The sequence below is a fragment of the Panthera pardus genome, unplaced genomic scaffold (assembly GCF_024362965.1).
Source record: "Panthera pardus isolate Hobbes unplaced genomic scaffold, ASM2436296v1 HiC_scaffold_16, whole genome shotgun sequence".
In the NCBI taxonomy this organism is placed as follows: domain Eukaryota; kingdom Metazoa; phylum Chordata; class Mammalia; order Carnivora; family Felidae; genus Panthera; species Panthera pardus.
Genome location: NW_026526721.1, coordinates 122949902 through 122964166, shown reverse-complemented (window position 1 = coordinate 122964166; position 14265 = coordinate 122949902). Strand labels below are relative to the sequence as shown.

General features: G+C 37.5%; 1 protein-coding gene across 1 annotated transcript in view; it reads right to left on the bottom strand.

Annotated features, from left to right (window-relative positions):
• The window catches only part of COPB2 (COPI coat complex subunit beta 2), a 30633-nt gene extending 17465 nt beyond the window's left edge, over positions 1-13168 (bottom strand). Inside the window, exons 1-5 of the mRNA XM_019437900.2 lie at positions 13035-13168; positions 6728-6865; positions 3183-3269; positions 2858-2984; positions 1865-2013 (exon numbers count right to left, since the gene is read on the bottom strand). Coding sequence (XP_019293445.1) covers positions 1865-2013; positions 2858-2984; positions 3183-3269; positions 6728-6865; positions 13035-13037 — 504 coding nt within the window. The 5' untranslated portion in view covers positions 13038-13168. The remainder of the gene's footprint in view (positions 1-1864; positions 2014-2857; positions 2985-3182; positions 3270-6727; positions 6866-13034) is intronic.
• Between the last annotated feature and the right edge of the window lie 1097 nt (positions 13169-14265).

The window sequence follows — 14265 nt, the reverse complement described above, 5'->3', positions numbered from 1 at the left end:
TTTTCTTTATCCCTAGAGATTCCCCAGAAATCTAGATTTTTAATAGAAACCCCAATGGTCCATAGGCTATAGTGTGAAGAGTAATACTTTAAGGGTAAGAAATGATTTTATGAGAATTTTAACATAAAGATCATGAAAGTGAATTTAAGAAGGTCTATTAAAAAGAGAAAATTACCACTTAACTAAAAAATTTTAAGTTGTAAAAGTAGTCAAACATTACTAGAGCACTAGTATTGAGCTTTACCTTTACAAATATTTCCTGAGTGCCTCCTACATGGGAGGGGAGGGTAAAGATGTGTAAACAAATGTTTACCATTGACTGGATCAAACACACTTTACTAGAGCCAAAGATAAGACAATTTATGTTTTCATGATATACCTAATTTAGTGACGCAAGTCTGAAACTAATTCAAAGTTTCCAACTTATGTCAAAAGCAAGGACAACCCAGCAAAAGGAAAAAAAATATGGCCAAAATGCTAAGATATTCAGAGAGGTATCATTTAATAATTATCACACAAATAACATGTATCATTGTCTATAAGTTAAAGGAAAACTAACAAAAATGTTATACAGACCTAAGTATACACACGTAAGCAAAAGTTAATGCAATATATAATTTGAAATCTATGCATGTAGAGGCATTTTAAAAATCATAATGGAAAAAGGAGTATAGCTGCACTCTTGCATCTTGTATTAAGCATCTAGTACAAGCAAGGTACTGTGTTGCAAGATACTGAGTATCTGTTTGAGGGAGTGGAGGTGACACATAGTTCCTGCCCCAAACATCAACATTTCGGGGGGATACAGATTTCCATACACACATCAGTTATCATTCAAAATGAAGGCCATAATGGAGACAAAAGGAATGGAAGGAAGGGACTGAGCAGGACTGCCTCTGTCTGGAGATGAAATGGGTGTCTGAAAAGAGCTTCTCAGAGTAAATAATTGTGCTAAGCCTTGAAAGATAAGTAGTTCTCTAGAGGGGAAAAAAAAAAAAAATCAAAAGGGAGAATAGAGAGTGTCACAAGCAGAGGTAATAGCTGAATATGGTTATGTGAACATTCATGGCATCTCTAGAGAATGGTGGATAGACCAGGGTTATAGGAGATGTCTCATCATATTAGCTGTGGCTAGTCTTGGAAACCCTTGTAGTCCACACTAAGGTATTGGAACTTTACTCTCAGACTGGGAACTGAAAGATGAAACCCATGTTATAGAAAGATAATTGGCAGCAGTATGGAGAAGTGGAATAAGAAAAAGAGAATGGAGGCAGATGAAATTTAAATGTAAAATAGATTAACAATCAGCAGAGGTCAACAATGAATACACTAAAAGGAAAGAGGAAATAGAGGAAATACACTAAAAGGTGAGGGAACAGAAGATTCTGGCATTTTTCTTATTCTGGGTTTGCAGTGGTTTAGGTGGTTTAAAAGTCTTTCAGTATACTGCTTTGATATGGAAAAACACTCCTTCCATTAAGAGCACCAAGTTGCAGTTAGAGAGGGAGGGAGGGAGCCAAACCATAAGAAACTCTTAAAAACTGAGAATAAACTGAGGGTTGATGGGGGGTGGGTGGGTGATGGGTATTGAGGAGGGCACCTGTTGGGATGAGCACTGGATGTTGTATGGAAACCAATTTGACAATAAATTTCATATTAAAAAAAAAAAGAGTACCAAGTTGCTACAATATTCTTCTAAACAGAATATGTCCTTCTGGATCAAAGTGAGAGATCCTATTTTGACTTCAATACAAGCTTTTGAGAGAAACTTATAATCAGGAATAACTTTCTGGGCAGCCAGGAGTAAAATACCTAAACAACTGTATTTTACCACCATAACTGATACAAATAGTGGACACCCTACCTTGATGGTCCTGTCCAAAGATGCACTGGCAAACTGGTTGTTATCTTTGGGATTAATCACAATCTGCATAACATAATGGGTGTGTCCTTCAAACACTTGTGAGCAGGACCATTTTTTATCCCAGTCCCAGAGCTTAATAAGCATGTCATCTAGACCAAAAGAAAGTCTCAAGTTAGTTGCAATTTATATTTCTTTCAGTCAGAACTAAGAGGCAGTCTTTGTGCTTTTTAAGGCAGCAAATCTAAGAGAAATCATACATTCCATGACTTAAAGAATCAGAACTGAATACATTTTTCAAAATCCTTATTTATCCTAAGAATAAACTTAACTCTCTACACAAGAGCGGAGATAAGATACAGAAATTACTAACGGCAAATAAAAAAGTTTCATGAGAAAATTTAAGAAAGCCTCAGTGGGCTTTACAGAATGACAAAAGAGTAACAGAAGTTTGATTAGAATCTAAGTATGACTGAATAACGAGGTCGGTGACTAGGGAATAAGCATTCCTCTTATATGAATGGCTAAAAAAAGCTTTGAATTACTTCTCTCAATTTTAACTTAAAAATGTTTCAAAGAACCATTACCAATTCAATGCAACTTGTCTTAATTGCCCTCCAAAGAGTCCACTGTTTTAGATGGAATACCAGCGAGCAAAGTAGCCCAAGTATAACCTGAGTAGGGTATATGGCAATCCAGCAAAAACTCACTTACCAGCATGTAAATTAGCTTTCTGTTCAGATGTTTAATCATCTAGACCTGTAGGCCTTCCCTGACAGGAACTGGAACAAGTGCTATACAAATCCTAAGCAGAGTTGATATTTCATTAAATACAAAAGCAAGCAGCATTGATAGCACGCTAATGGATTTAAATAGTTTAAAGGCTGCTTGGAATTAGAACTCTACTTGTAATGGCAGTGAAAGAATTGCACGTCTCGCTGAATGAAAATGAATGACTCAAAGAGATGCACGTAACCAAAAGAAGTCACTTCTTACCGCTGCTAGTGAGAATGAAAGGCTGGGTTGGATGAACAGCAATACAGCGAATGTAGTCCGAGTGTGCTTCAAACATATGAACCCTCTCCAGAGTGTTGTAATTGAACACTCTGATCTGCATATCATCCTGGAAATGAAAATCTAGAAGTCATTACTACTGTTACGAAGTCAACTGCACAAGAAAAGTGGATTATAGGCTCAAGGATTAAAGTCCAAGCTTCAAAACATTACACTAATTAAAAAATCAAGAATTAAATCATGCACATTATCACTGACCAGTTCAGAAATTGAACCGAAGGGATTAGAGATTCACAGAATTACTTACCGCTCCTGTCACAACCCAATTCTTTCTTGCAACAAACTTTGCAGCTCGAACAGGAAGATCACATACTTCAAATGTTTTCACCAATGTCTTTAAAATTAATGAAAACACATACACTTTGAGTTATGAGAAAATAACTGAAGAATCTATTGTTATATTTAAAACATCTATTTATTTAGATCACTTCTAATTTAAAAATATTTTCAGGCTAAAATACAAAAGTTCAACAATCAAATGAAAAACACAGACCAATCTTCTCTTCTTTAACAGTTTCAAAACTAAAATACTTACAAAGGATAAAAGAGAGCAAATGTCCACAAGATGAAATTCCAGATCCTCTGTGCTCCAGCCTGCCCTTTCTTTTTTCTCTAGCCTCACCTTTGGCTACTCCCAGCCTTACCTTTCCTCCTCCTGAAAACCTACCCACAGATCCTTACACTCCCCTTTCAAAACACAGCACCTTCATAATTATGTGTTTAATGTCAATCTTTCCTACTAAGCTCCCTGAGGGCAGGAATCTTTTCACCACTGTATTTCCAGAGCTTAGAACAGTGGCTGGCAAACAACCAGTGTATAACAACTATTTGTTGAATGAATTGGCTTAGTTTGTTTATTTATTAAAGCTTACTTATTTATTTAGAGAAAGAAAGACACCACAAACAGGGGTGGGCCAGAGAGAGAGAATCCCAAGCAGGTTCTGCACTGTCAGCATGGAGCCCGATGCAGGGCCTGAACTCACGAACTGTGAGATCATAACCTGAGCAGAAACCAAGATTCGGAAGCTTAACCGACTAAGCCACCCAACACCCCTGCTTAGTTTTCTCTTTAAAATTAAACCCGTCAACTCACAAAATAAACTCCTAAAGAAGATGCAGTTGTTTTGTACATCTCAGCAATATGTTTCCATACAAATGCTGTTTACCTGTCTTTAGTGAAGTTATGCTTTACACAGTGATTTAGATATCTCTTCAAGTTGTTCAGAATGGAATAATATACACAGGATAAAAGTAGATAACTAGGAGACCCCTCCTAGAAAGAACAGGGATAAATGCATCTTTTTGTCCTCCTACTTTGATGCCTTATTTTTTAAAATTCTGAAAATCAAGCTATCATTTTGCAGTATCTTTTTGTGTACCAGAGAGTAATGGAAAAAAGTACAATCTTACTGATGAACCATGTGCACTAAATAAAAAGAACAGAAGCTAGTAAACCTGAAACTAATGTTAACATCGTATGTCAACTATACTAAAACAAGCAAACAAACAAAAACTAAGTTACAAAAAAAAAAAAAAAAAAAAGAATAGAGACAGACCTCAAAGATTCTTCACACAAAGACATTAAATGGGGAAGCTCCAACCTGTACAGCCACTGTCAGTTGATTACAATAAAGACACTGAGAGCAGAAAGAACATGCAGTCTCTAAGATGATGGACAAATCCACGAAAGCTTATGAGTAGTCAATAAATCCAGGGATCTGCTGAGCCGTACACATAAAGCAGCTGCAGAACAGTCATGGTTCAGGTCCATGTTAAGTGCTATGACTGATACAAATAACACAAGAGACGGTCTCCACATTCTAGAACCTAAACAGTCTAAACAGGAGGAAAGGCTATACACTCAACAAACACTCAATGTAAGTCAGGAAAATAATGATTAATACTTGTATGGTACCTTACAGGTCTCACACACAATTTTATCTAATTGGATTTAATCCTTTTGATACTCCTGTGATATAGGGAAGGCAACAATATCATCTTCATTTTAGATAATTAAACTGAGCCTTAACATGGTTAAAAGGCTTGCCCACACCACTTAATTGGCAGGATGGCTTCAAATTCCAACATACTGATTTTTTTAATCATTGGACTCACCACCTCAAAGACGTATTTGAAATTCAAGTACATTTGAATATACTTCCAAAAACTTTCTGCCTCTTTCAAGAATTTTGCTCTCAATATACATGAGTGCCAAGTAGCTTCTGTTGGTGATAGAGGGGAAAAAGCAGGGAGAACCAAAAGAGGCAAACCATTCAACAAAGACTTACTGAGTATCTACTATAAATCTGTCAGATATGCACTTGGAGTACCAGTAGGAAATAAGACTAGGATAATCCCTGTCCACCTCAGAACCGCCATTCTTGAAGGAAAGAAGGAAATTAGACAAGTTACCAATGAGGTAAATTATGAAAGTGGAAGCAAGCGGCCCTGCCAGAGGGCACAGGAGGGCACAAAAGAGAAACATGAGGCAAAGTGGGTAAAGATAAAGCAGAGTTACGTTACAGGAAAACCTAGAGAAGGGTAAGGGAAGTACACCTGGGATTTAAAACATACTACAGTGAAATGACAGCTGAGAAATGGCTAAATGGAGCAGAGACAAGGGATCCCCAGGAAGAATTAGGAAGCGCAGTGAGGGCTCGGGGAGGCACCAACATATCTGTTTAGCATAAAATCACAAAGATTTTAAACGTGTGAATGCAGGAGTATATAAAAAAAAAAAGCAATTAGCATGCATATTATCTCCATTAATACAAATGGATTCACAAGATGAAGATGTGAAATTGCAGAGGTGAGAATTCCTGATACAGTGAAATAGGGATAAATGGAATGTTCATTATTCATCAGCTCAAAAAGTAATAATTGAGCGCTTCCTACGTGTCAAACAATGTTATCAGCAGTAGCATAAAGCAGAGAACAAAGTGTTAATGTGTATAAATTGTCACTGATGGGGTTTTGGTTTAGTGTGCATTCTGTGTCATTAGTGACATAAGACTAACGGTGTTTTTACATTTATTCCTGGCCTTGATTTCCTAAGCCTATTTTTGCCATCTTAAATTATTCAATGTGAGGTTTGTCGGGTATTAAGAACTTAAACGTGGATGTTGAAGGTAATTATTGTATAAGTAGACACAGAAGTGTATGGAATATTGCTGACTATATGTTCTGTATTTTGAAGGAAAAAGATTAAGAATGGTCAACAAAAAGGAAAACGAGACAAACCAATTTGAAGGTTAATTATTTACTCAGATGAAAGAGCAAAACAAGCATGTAAGGCAGACAATCCGTATAATGCATATTTTAATATGTGTAATCAAAAGCTGACTATAAATACTTCTCTGACATACTCTATAATTCATATGGCAGATTGAAAGTTATCTGCAAATAATTATATCGAGTACTTGGGAAAAATAAATAAAATTAAAAATCCCATTCTTAGGAACGTTAGAATATTCACTGAATAGAAAATTAAGTACTATTAAATACTTTATCTAGAGCAAGTGACCTTATATTGGTGGCAATTTCCTTAATTTCAAAGAAAAGTTAATACTACCTACGTCAGAATTTAACATTTAAATATTGTGTATGACAAGACCCAAACGTTTTATCCCACAAGCTATTACCCCATAAATGTTAGTTCTGCTTTACTGAAAATACTTTGTACCAATCTATTTGAGAAAGCAGTCTGCATATAGCTAGTGGATTCTATTTCTTCTCTTTCATTATAATCACTGTCTAACACACTATTTCTAAAAAGTCCTTAAAAATTCCTACCTGTGTTTCATGATTCCACACGCACACACTGCCATTGTAAAGACTTGCCAACATCCATGGCTCTGTAGGATGCAAATCCACACTCTTAACTCGATCTGATCGAGCAGTTAGCTTTCTCTTTATATCAAGTCGCAGAGGCTAAGGAGAAACAACATCAAAAACCCACAAAACATTAAATTGCTATGCCAAATAAAACATATTTGAGATCTCAACTGAAACACTACATTAACATGCATTAATAGGCCTATAAAACAATTCAGTTTTTACTTTGCTAAACTGTAGGCACAGTTTCAAGTCTAAAGCACCTACTTCTTCACTCATAAAAACATATGAGTACTTAAGTTATTTTTAATTTACAGTAGTTGTTGTCAAACTTGTTGGCTTCGGGAATCTTGTACACTCTAAAAAAATTTACTAAAAAGCTTTTGTTTATGAAGTTTATATCTACTAATACCATGTGAAATATTAAAATTGAAACAACTTAAAAATACTTATTAATTCATTTTCAAATAACAAAAATAAAGTCATTACATGTTAACTTAACATATTTTTATGAGAAACAACTATATATTCCAAATAAATTTAGTGAGAAGAGTGGTAGTGTTTCACATTTTTGCAAAACTCTTTACATTCTATCTTAATAGGAGAAAGTTGGTTTCTCATATTCGCTTTGGCCTTCAATATGTTGTTCTGGTTGATGTATATAAAATAGTCTCATGAAGATATGTAGATGGAAAAAGAGAAATATTTAAATAACTTTTTTCAAACAGCTATGAATATTCTTCTTTCATACACGTTAAAACTTGACAAGTGGTAGTTTCTTAAAGGTTAGTTGCAATATGAAAACTGAAACCTGATGTGGGGCTCGATCTCATGAACCATGAGATCATGCCTGAGCTGAAATCAAGAGTTAGACACTTAACCAACTGAGCCATCCAGGCACCCTTATTAAGGACACTGACTTTTAACTTACAAAAAAAAAAAAATTCTGTGGTAATGAAGAATATACTAACAGTACAATTTGGTGACACTATACCAGTTCAGTTTTATCTTCTATTACTTTTACACCAACAGTGCAAATTATCAACATAGTGAAAAAGGCCAATAGTGCCTTACTATAAGGAAAACAGTTTTAATTTGTGAACCTCCTGAAAAAGAATGGGGGACTCCTAGGAGACTGCAGATCACATTTTGAGAACCCTTGGTTTACAGAATATCTAAGTAAGCATACATAACATATCCACTAAATCACAATGTTGTGTCCATGTCATGAGTGTCCTATTCGAAAATATTCTAAAGTGTTATTCATGAAGTTTTAGTAATCCTAAACTATATCAATCAAAACAGTATGATACTGGCATAAAAACACATAGATCAATGGAACAGAACAGAGAACCCAGAAATAAATTCATGCATATATGGTCAATTAGCCTGCCAAAAAGAAGCCAAGAATATACAATGGGAAAAGGATGGTCTCTTCAATAAATGTTTGGCAAACTGGACAGCCATATGCAAAAGAATAAAACTGGACCACTATCTTACACCATAGTTAATTTTACAAAAATTGACTCAAAATGGATTAAAGACTTGAATGTAAAACCTGAAGCCATAAAACTAGAAGAAAACATAGGCAGCAAGCTCCTTGACACTGGTCTTGATGATTTTTTTGGATCTGACACCAAAAATAAAGGCAACAAAAGCAAAAATTAACAAGTGGGTCTACATCAAATAAAACGCTGCACAGCAAAGGAAACATCAGCAATGAATTTCATTTCATTTCATTTCATCAATGAAAAGACAACCTACTGAATGGGAGAAAATACCTGCAAATCATATATCTAGATAAGGGATCAATATTCAAAATATGTAAAGAACCCATACAACTCAAGTACAAAAAAATAAAAAATAATAAAAATAATCATCTAGTTAAAAATAGGCAGAGGTTCTGAATGGACATTTTCCCAAAGAAGACTACAAATGACCAATAGGTACATGAAAAATGTTCAATGTCACTAATCATCACAAGTCAAAACCATAATGAGATAGCACCTTACACCCATTAGAAGGGCTATTATCAAAACGACAAGAAATAACAAGTGTCAGTGAGGATGTGAAGAAAAGAGAACCCTTGTGCACTGTTGGCTAGAATGTAAATTGGTGAAGCCACTATTGGAAAACAGTGTGGAGGCTCCCCCCCCACCCCCCCACCTCTGCCAGAATTAAAAACAGAACTACCATATGTATGACCTAGCAATTCCACTTCTGGGTATTTATCCAAAGAACAAGGAAAGCACCAACTTGGAAAGATATATACACCCCCATGTTCACTGTAGCATTATCTACAATAGCCATGACATCAAAACAATGTATAAGTGTCCACTGATGGATGAATGGATAAAGAAAACATATGTAATATATGCATACTATACATATAATATTCCATTGTATATATGTACATAATACATATTACATATATTTATATATAATATTCCATTGTATACACACAGGAATATTATTCAGCCATAAAAAAAGAATGAAACCTTGCCGTTTGTGACAACATGGATGGACCTTGATAGTATTATGCTAAGTCAAATAAGTTGGAATAAGACAAACACTATATGACCTCACTTGTATGTAGAATCTTAAAAAAAAAATAAACACACACACACACACACTAAACAGCTCAAGCTCATACATTCAGAGAACAGATCGGTGGTTGCCAGAAGCAAGGGGTGGGGATGGGCACAATGGATGGAGGAGGTCAAAGGGTACAAACTTCCAGTAATAAAATAATTAAGTCCTGGGGATATAATGTACAACACGGTGACTAGTTAATAATACTGTGTTGTATATATGAAAGTTGCTTAGACCTTAAAAGTTATCACAAAAAAAATTACTCTAACCACATATAGCGATGGATGTTAACTAGACTTACTGTTGTGACCATTTCACAATATATACATATGCTAAGTCATTATATTGTACACATGGAATTAACATAACATTATTTCCATTATACCTCAATAAAAAAATTGATTTCTTCAGACAAAAGTATTTTGGCAACAGTATTAGTAAATACTAGATGAATGGGATGTGTGATCAATATGGGTTATATCCATGTCCATGAAGGCCTTTGGAGGCAAATGGGAATATTTATAACATTTTAATGGATTTAAAGTTATAGGAACCTAACGTACTTAATTAGGAACCTAATGGATGCATTACTTAGTAATCTAATACAAGAACCTAATTCTAATTAGAACAATTTTAAACAAAAATTAAAATACTCTTGAGTCAGAAAATGCTAATAGTTTAAAACAGCTTTTTTCAACCTGGATTCATCTACACCACAGACAAGAAAATGATGTGAATAAAGTATTTTCTCAATTCTCCCAAGAATACTTACCATTCTAGAAAAAAAGTTAATTCATTATAAACAGTGATACCTTTGGATTTAGTCTTAATTCTCTCTTGGACGCATATTGGGGAAGACTGATTTAAAATGTTTCCCCTTCGACAGGTTTTAAACACAACCGAAAAGTTTATTTGGCAAGTTGAGTTACTGCGGAATCTTTATTTCTGTAATCTTCCAGAATGATCATGAATGGAACAGAAATTTAAGGTTACTTTTCAACACAAAATGAAGATCACTAGATATTTTCAGCAGAGATAATTTTCTGAAACAAAGCAAACGCCTCACAAGGCTTTTATTCATCTACTACCTCCAACCCTGTTATCACTTCTATACACGCCTCTCCCACTTTTAGCAATAACCTAGATCTCTTTACTTTAAAAGATCAGAGTTCTTTGGCTCTTCTCTACAATCACCAAAAAATGTTTCCACTGGTGTGCCTTTCTCTCCATCTCAAACTCTCCACTTTCAAATCACCATCCTGACACTTCTTGGTCATTCAGGGAAGCAGGACTTTTTACTTCATCCTTTTCTCAATTTTGCCTCATTAATTTGCAGGACAAATTTCAACTCCTTTTGCTGGTCTCTTCAGAGTGAACAAACATGAAATGTCTATTGTGTGCCAGGAACCACAGAGGGGGCTTTCATGTAAGCCAGCACATCTCACACTTTTCCTCTAGCAAATGAGGAAATCCATCACTTACAAACTGTATATATTTTACCATATGGATGTTTAATGATTACTGAGTAAAAGTGATGCTATGGAAAGTTGGGCCGGGGGACTAAGCAACCCTAGAATACTTCCAAGTATCCCTAATTCACAAATCCCAGTTTAAAAAGCACGTATGAAATCTCTTGTTACATTTCTCCCAACATTTAAGTGACTACTTTGAATGAGACACTGTATTAGACACTCTAGGATACAAACACGAGTAAGATATTCATATGTACCCTTCGTTCTAAATGCCACCATTTTCGAAAAACCGGATGCATTTGGGACTCTTTTTTTTTTTTCATGTTTATTTATTTTTGAGAGAGAGAGAGAGACAGACAGACTGTGGGCAGGGGAGAGGTAATGAGAAGGGGAGACACAGAATCCGAAGCAGGCTCCAGGCTCTGAGCTGTCAGCACAGAGCCCGATGCGGGGCTCGAACTCACGGACCGTGAGATCATGACCTGAGCCCAAGTTGGACGCTTAACTGACTGAGCCACCCAGGCGTCCCCATTTAGGACTCATCTTAAATGCTGCTGCCACCAATAAAATCTTTTGGATTACCTTAGCCAGAACTATCCTTTCCTAAGGGATCTTATAGAAGTTAATTTTAACCTTTAACATTTGTATACGTATCTCTTTTTGCTTTATAGAGTCGATTCTTCTTAAGGGCAGGGTCATTGCTTTACTCATGTCTTTATCTCCACAGCATCTTCTACATTTGGATATGGGGTTTAAGGACAGATGGTATAATCCAGGTCTAGGGAATTATGCTGCACCCAAATTTCAGTTCTGCCACTCATTTCAAATATGCAGTAATGGGCAAGTTTACTTAGAACTTCTCTCAGGTTCGACATTAAGTAAAACGGGGATAATACTTTTATTTACGTCTTAGTGTTATGAGAATTAAATTCAGTGTTAAGCAGTTAGAATAGTGCCTGGCCTATCATAACCGCTCCATAAACACTTCTTATAACTCATTCTCCCAGCTGTTGAAAGACTTAGGAGGCAAATGATTAGCAAATTGCATGGGCACATAGTAAACACTCTATGGTAAACAAGTGAAAAAATACATTCGTATTTGTATCTCATTAAAAAGATTTTAAATGTATTAAAGAATGAAGGATATTTCGTTAGAAAATGTCCATTACTGAAAGCGCAGCAGATCCCAGACCAGAGCGGATCATTGGCAATATGAAGTAGGATCATTAAGAGACCTCAGATCTTGTTCAGGGACCCTTAACCTGGGGACCCAACGAAGTTCATGGATAAGGATAGGGGAGAGGTGGTCTCTAGTGAACCCACTGAATTTTTTGCAACGCTGTGTGCTTCTCTACCCATTATCCATAACTTTCACCAGTTTCCCTAAGGACTCAACCTCTGCTGTAATCCCAACTCTGCCTCAATTAGCTCTTTACAAACTTTTTTTTTTTTTTTACCGCAATATACAGATTTTGGATTTATTAATCCCAAAGTTCTTCTGGCTCCAAAATCTCTGACCTATGCTCCAGAACAAGTAAAAAGTGGGGGGAGGTGCAGGATAATGTTTAAATACAGAATACCGACTTTCTTACTTTTTTGCAGAAATCATATCCTCACACTATTGTACTTTTTTTCTTCTTATTAGAACACTCTTGGGCAAAAGTACTTTAGGGTATTTTTGAGGGTGAGAATGACAATAAAAAAGTGCTACCTGTCCTGACTGCCATTCTTACCAGCCACTATCCTTGCAAATGCAGAAAAGCACACCAGTTTTATAAGCAACATCCTAACCCTTCTTTGCCCCCTAGAAACTTAAAGTGGGATGCCAAAGCATTCGAAATTCCACTTTGAAATCCATATACATTTTATTTACCTATTTCAGAGGGAATGCTTTTCTGTTTAAGATCGTCAGTGCGGTCAGCACACGTTATTATAGCAAGAACAAGCCCAACATGAGAGTACGGTCAGCTGCCGCCGTGTTAAGGGCAGAATGAGGTAGTTTTGTCAAAGCCCAGGCACTGCGTCTCCAAACCACCTCAGATTCCTGGGCCCCACCGCCGCCGCCTCCCTCAAAAAACTCAAACCGGACCAGGACCCCGCAAGGCCTGAGGCGGCGGCCGCATCCGCAGCCCACACTCCAGCAGCTCAAGGGTGACCTCAGCCGAAAAGGCCCCGCTCCCTCCTGCAGGGTCTGGACCTACCATCGCTCCGTTGGTCAGAGCCCGGGAGCCCGCACTTGCCACCGGCGACGCAGACCCTGAGAGACCCACCGACCTGCTGCCGGCCGACTGACTGACGTGGAACTTCCGGGAGGCGATTCTCGCGATAATGGAAGCCAGGCCGCTAGCGCCTGCGCAAACGCGACGCAGGGTGGCCGTTTTCCAACGCCCTTCTCAGTTTCCCAGGCAACGCGGCCTTCTAAACTGTTCTGAACCGAAGGGTTTGAGAAGGCTGCGTGTGGTCTTTAACCACCAAACGAAATGGACTCGATCCCGTGAGGGGAGACTGAGAACTAGAAACCGAGAGAGAAAAAAAAGAGAAAAACGAAATGCTTAATCCCTTTGGACGCTAACGGCAGGGGGAGCACCGCCGTAGTGGAGTTGTGGTTTGAGGAGCCGCGTCCGCCTCTTCCGACTTTGGCTCTGATGGGAGGGAACGGGAGAGGAGGCGGAGCACGGGTCCGACGCCTCAGTACTAAGGTGGCCAGAGAACTAGGACCAGGAAATTCTCTGCGAGCCCTGGACCGAGCGCCGAGTGAGCCTGGGAAGAAATGGCCAGACTCAGGGCCGGGCTTGAGGCCTGTAAGCTTGCAGGGAGGCCAAGAGCCTTCAGTCTGGAGCCCCCAGGAGATAGGGATTCCAATCACGCATGATCATTTGTTACTGAGCATCGACTGTGTTATTCATTTATTTAACAAATATTTATCGATCTTCAGCTGTGTGCTAGACATACTTTCCTCTCAAACCCTTCCATCAAACTGAATTATCTCCATTTGACTAATGAGGAAACTAAAGTTCAAAGAAGTGTCCTGACCAAGGCCACATAGTAAGTGGTGGAGTCGGGATTTCATCCCAGATCCATGTGTCCTCAAAGTCCCGTGATCTTTCTACTACATCAGAGTATCTCTTCATAGAGGTAACTGTAGAAAGGACATGAGCCACAGGTTGCAAAAACTGCGAGAGCATTTGCCTGTCAACATCCTCCTATATTCCTGCTTTTATTTTGTTTTAAACACCGTGGGCCAAATAAAAACTTGTTACGTTTAAATGAGTACCTCTGGCCTGACAGAAGCCTTGGCTTTTTAAGACCTCTGTATTTTCAGAAAGGCAAAAAGTGTGTGTGTGTGTGTAGAAACATTCAGAGAGAGACATGGACTCTGCGTGTCTTTCAGTGAGAGCTTTGCTGCTAATGTGATCTCTTTGTGGGCCTCAG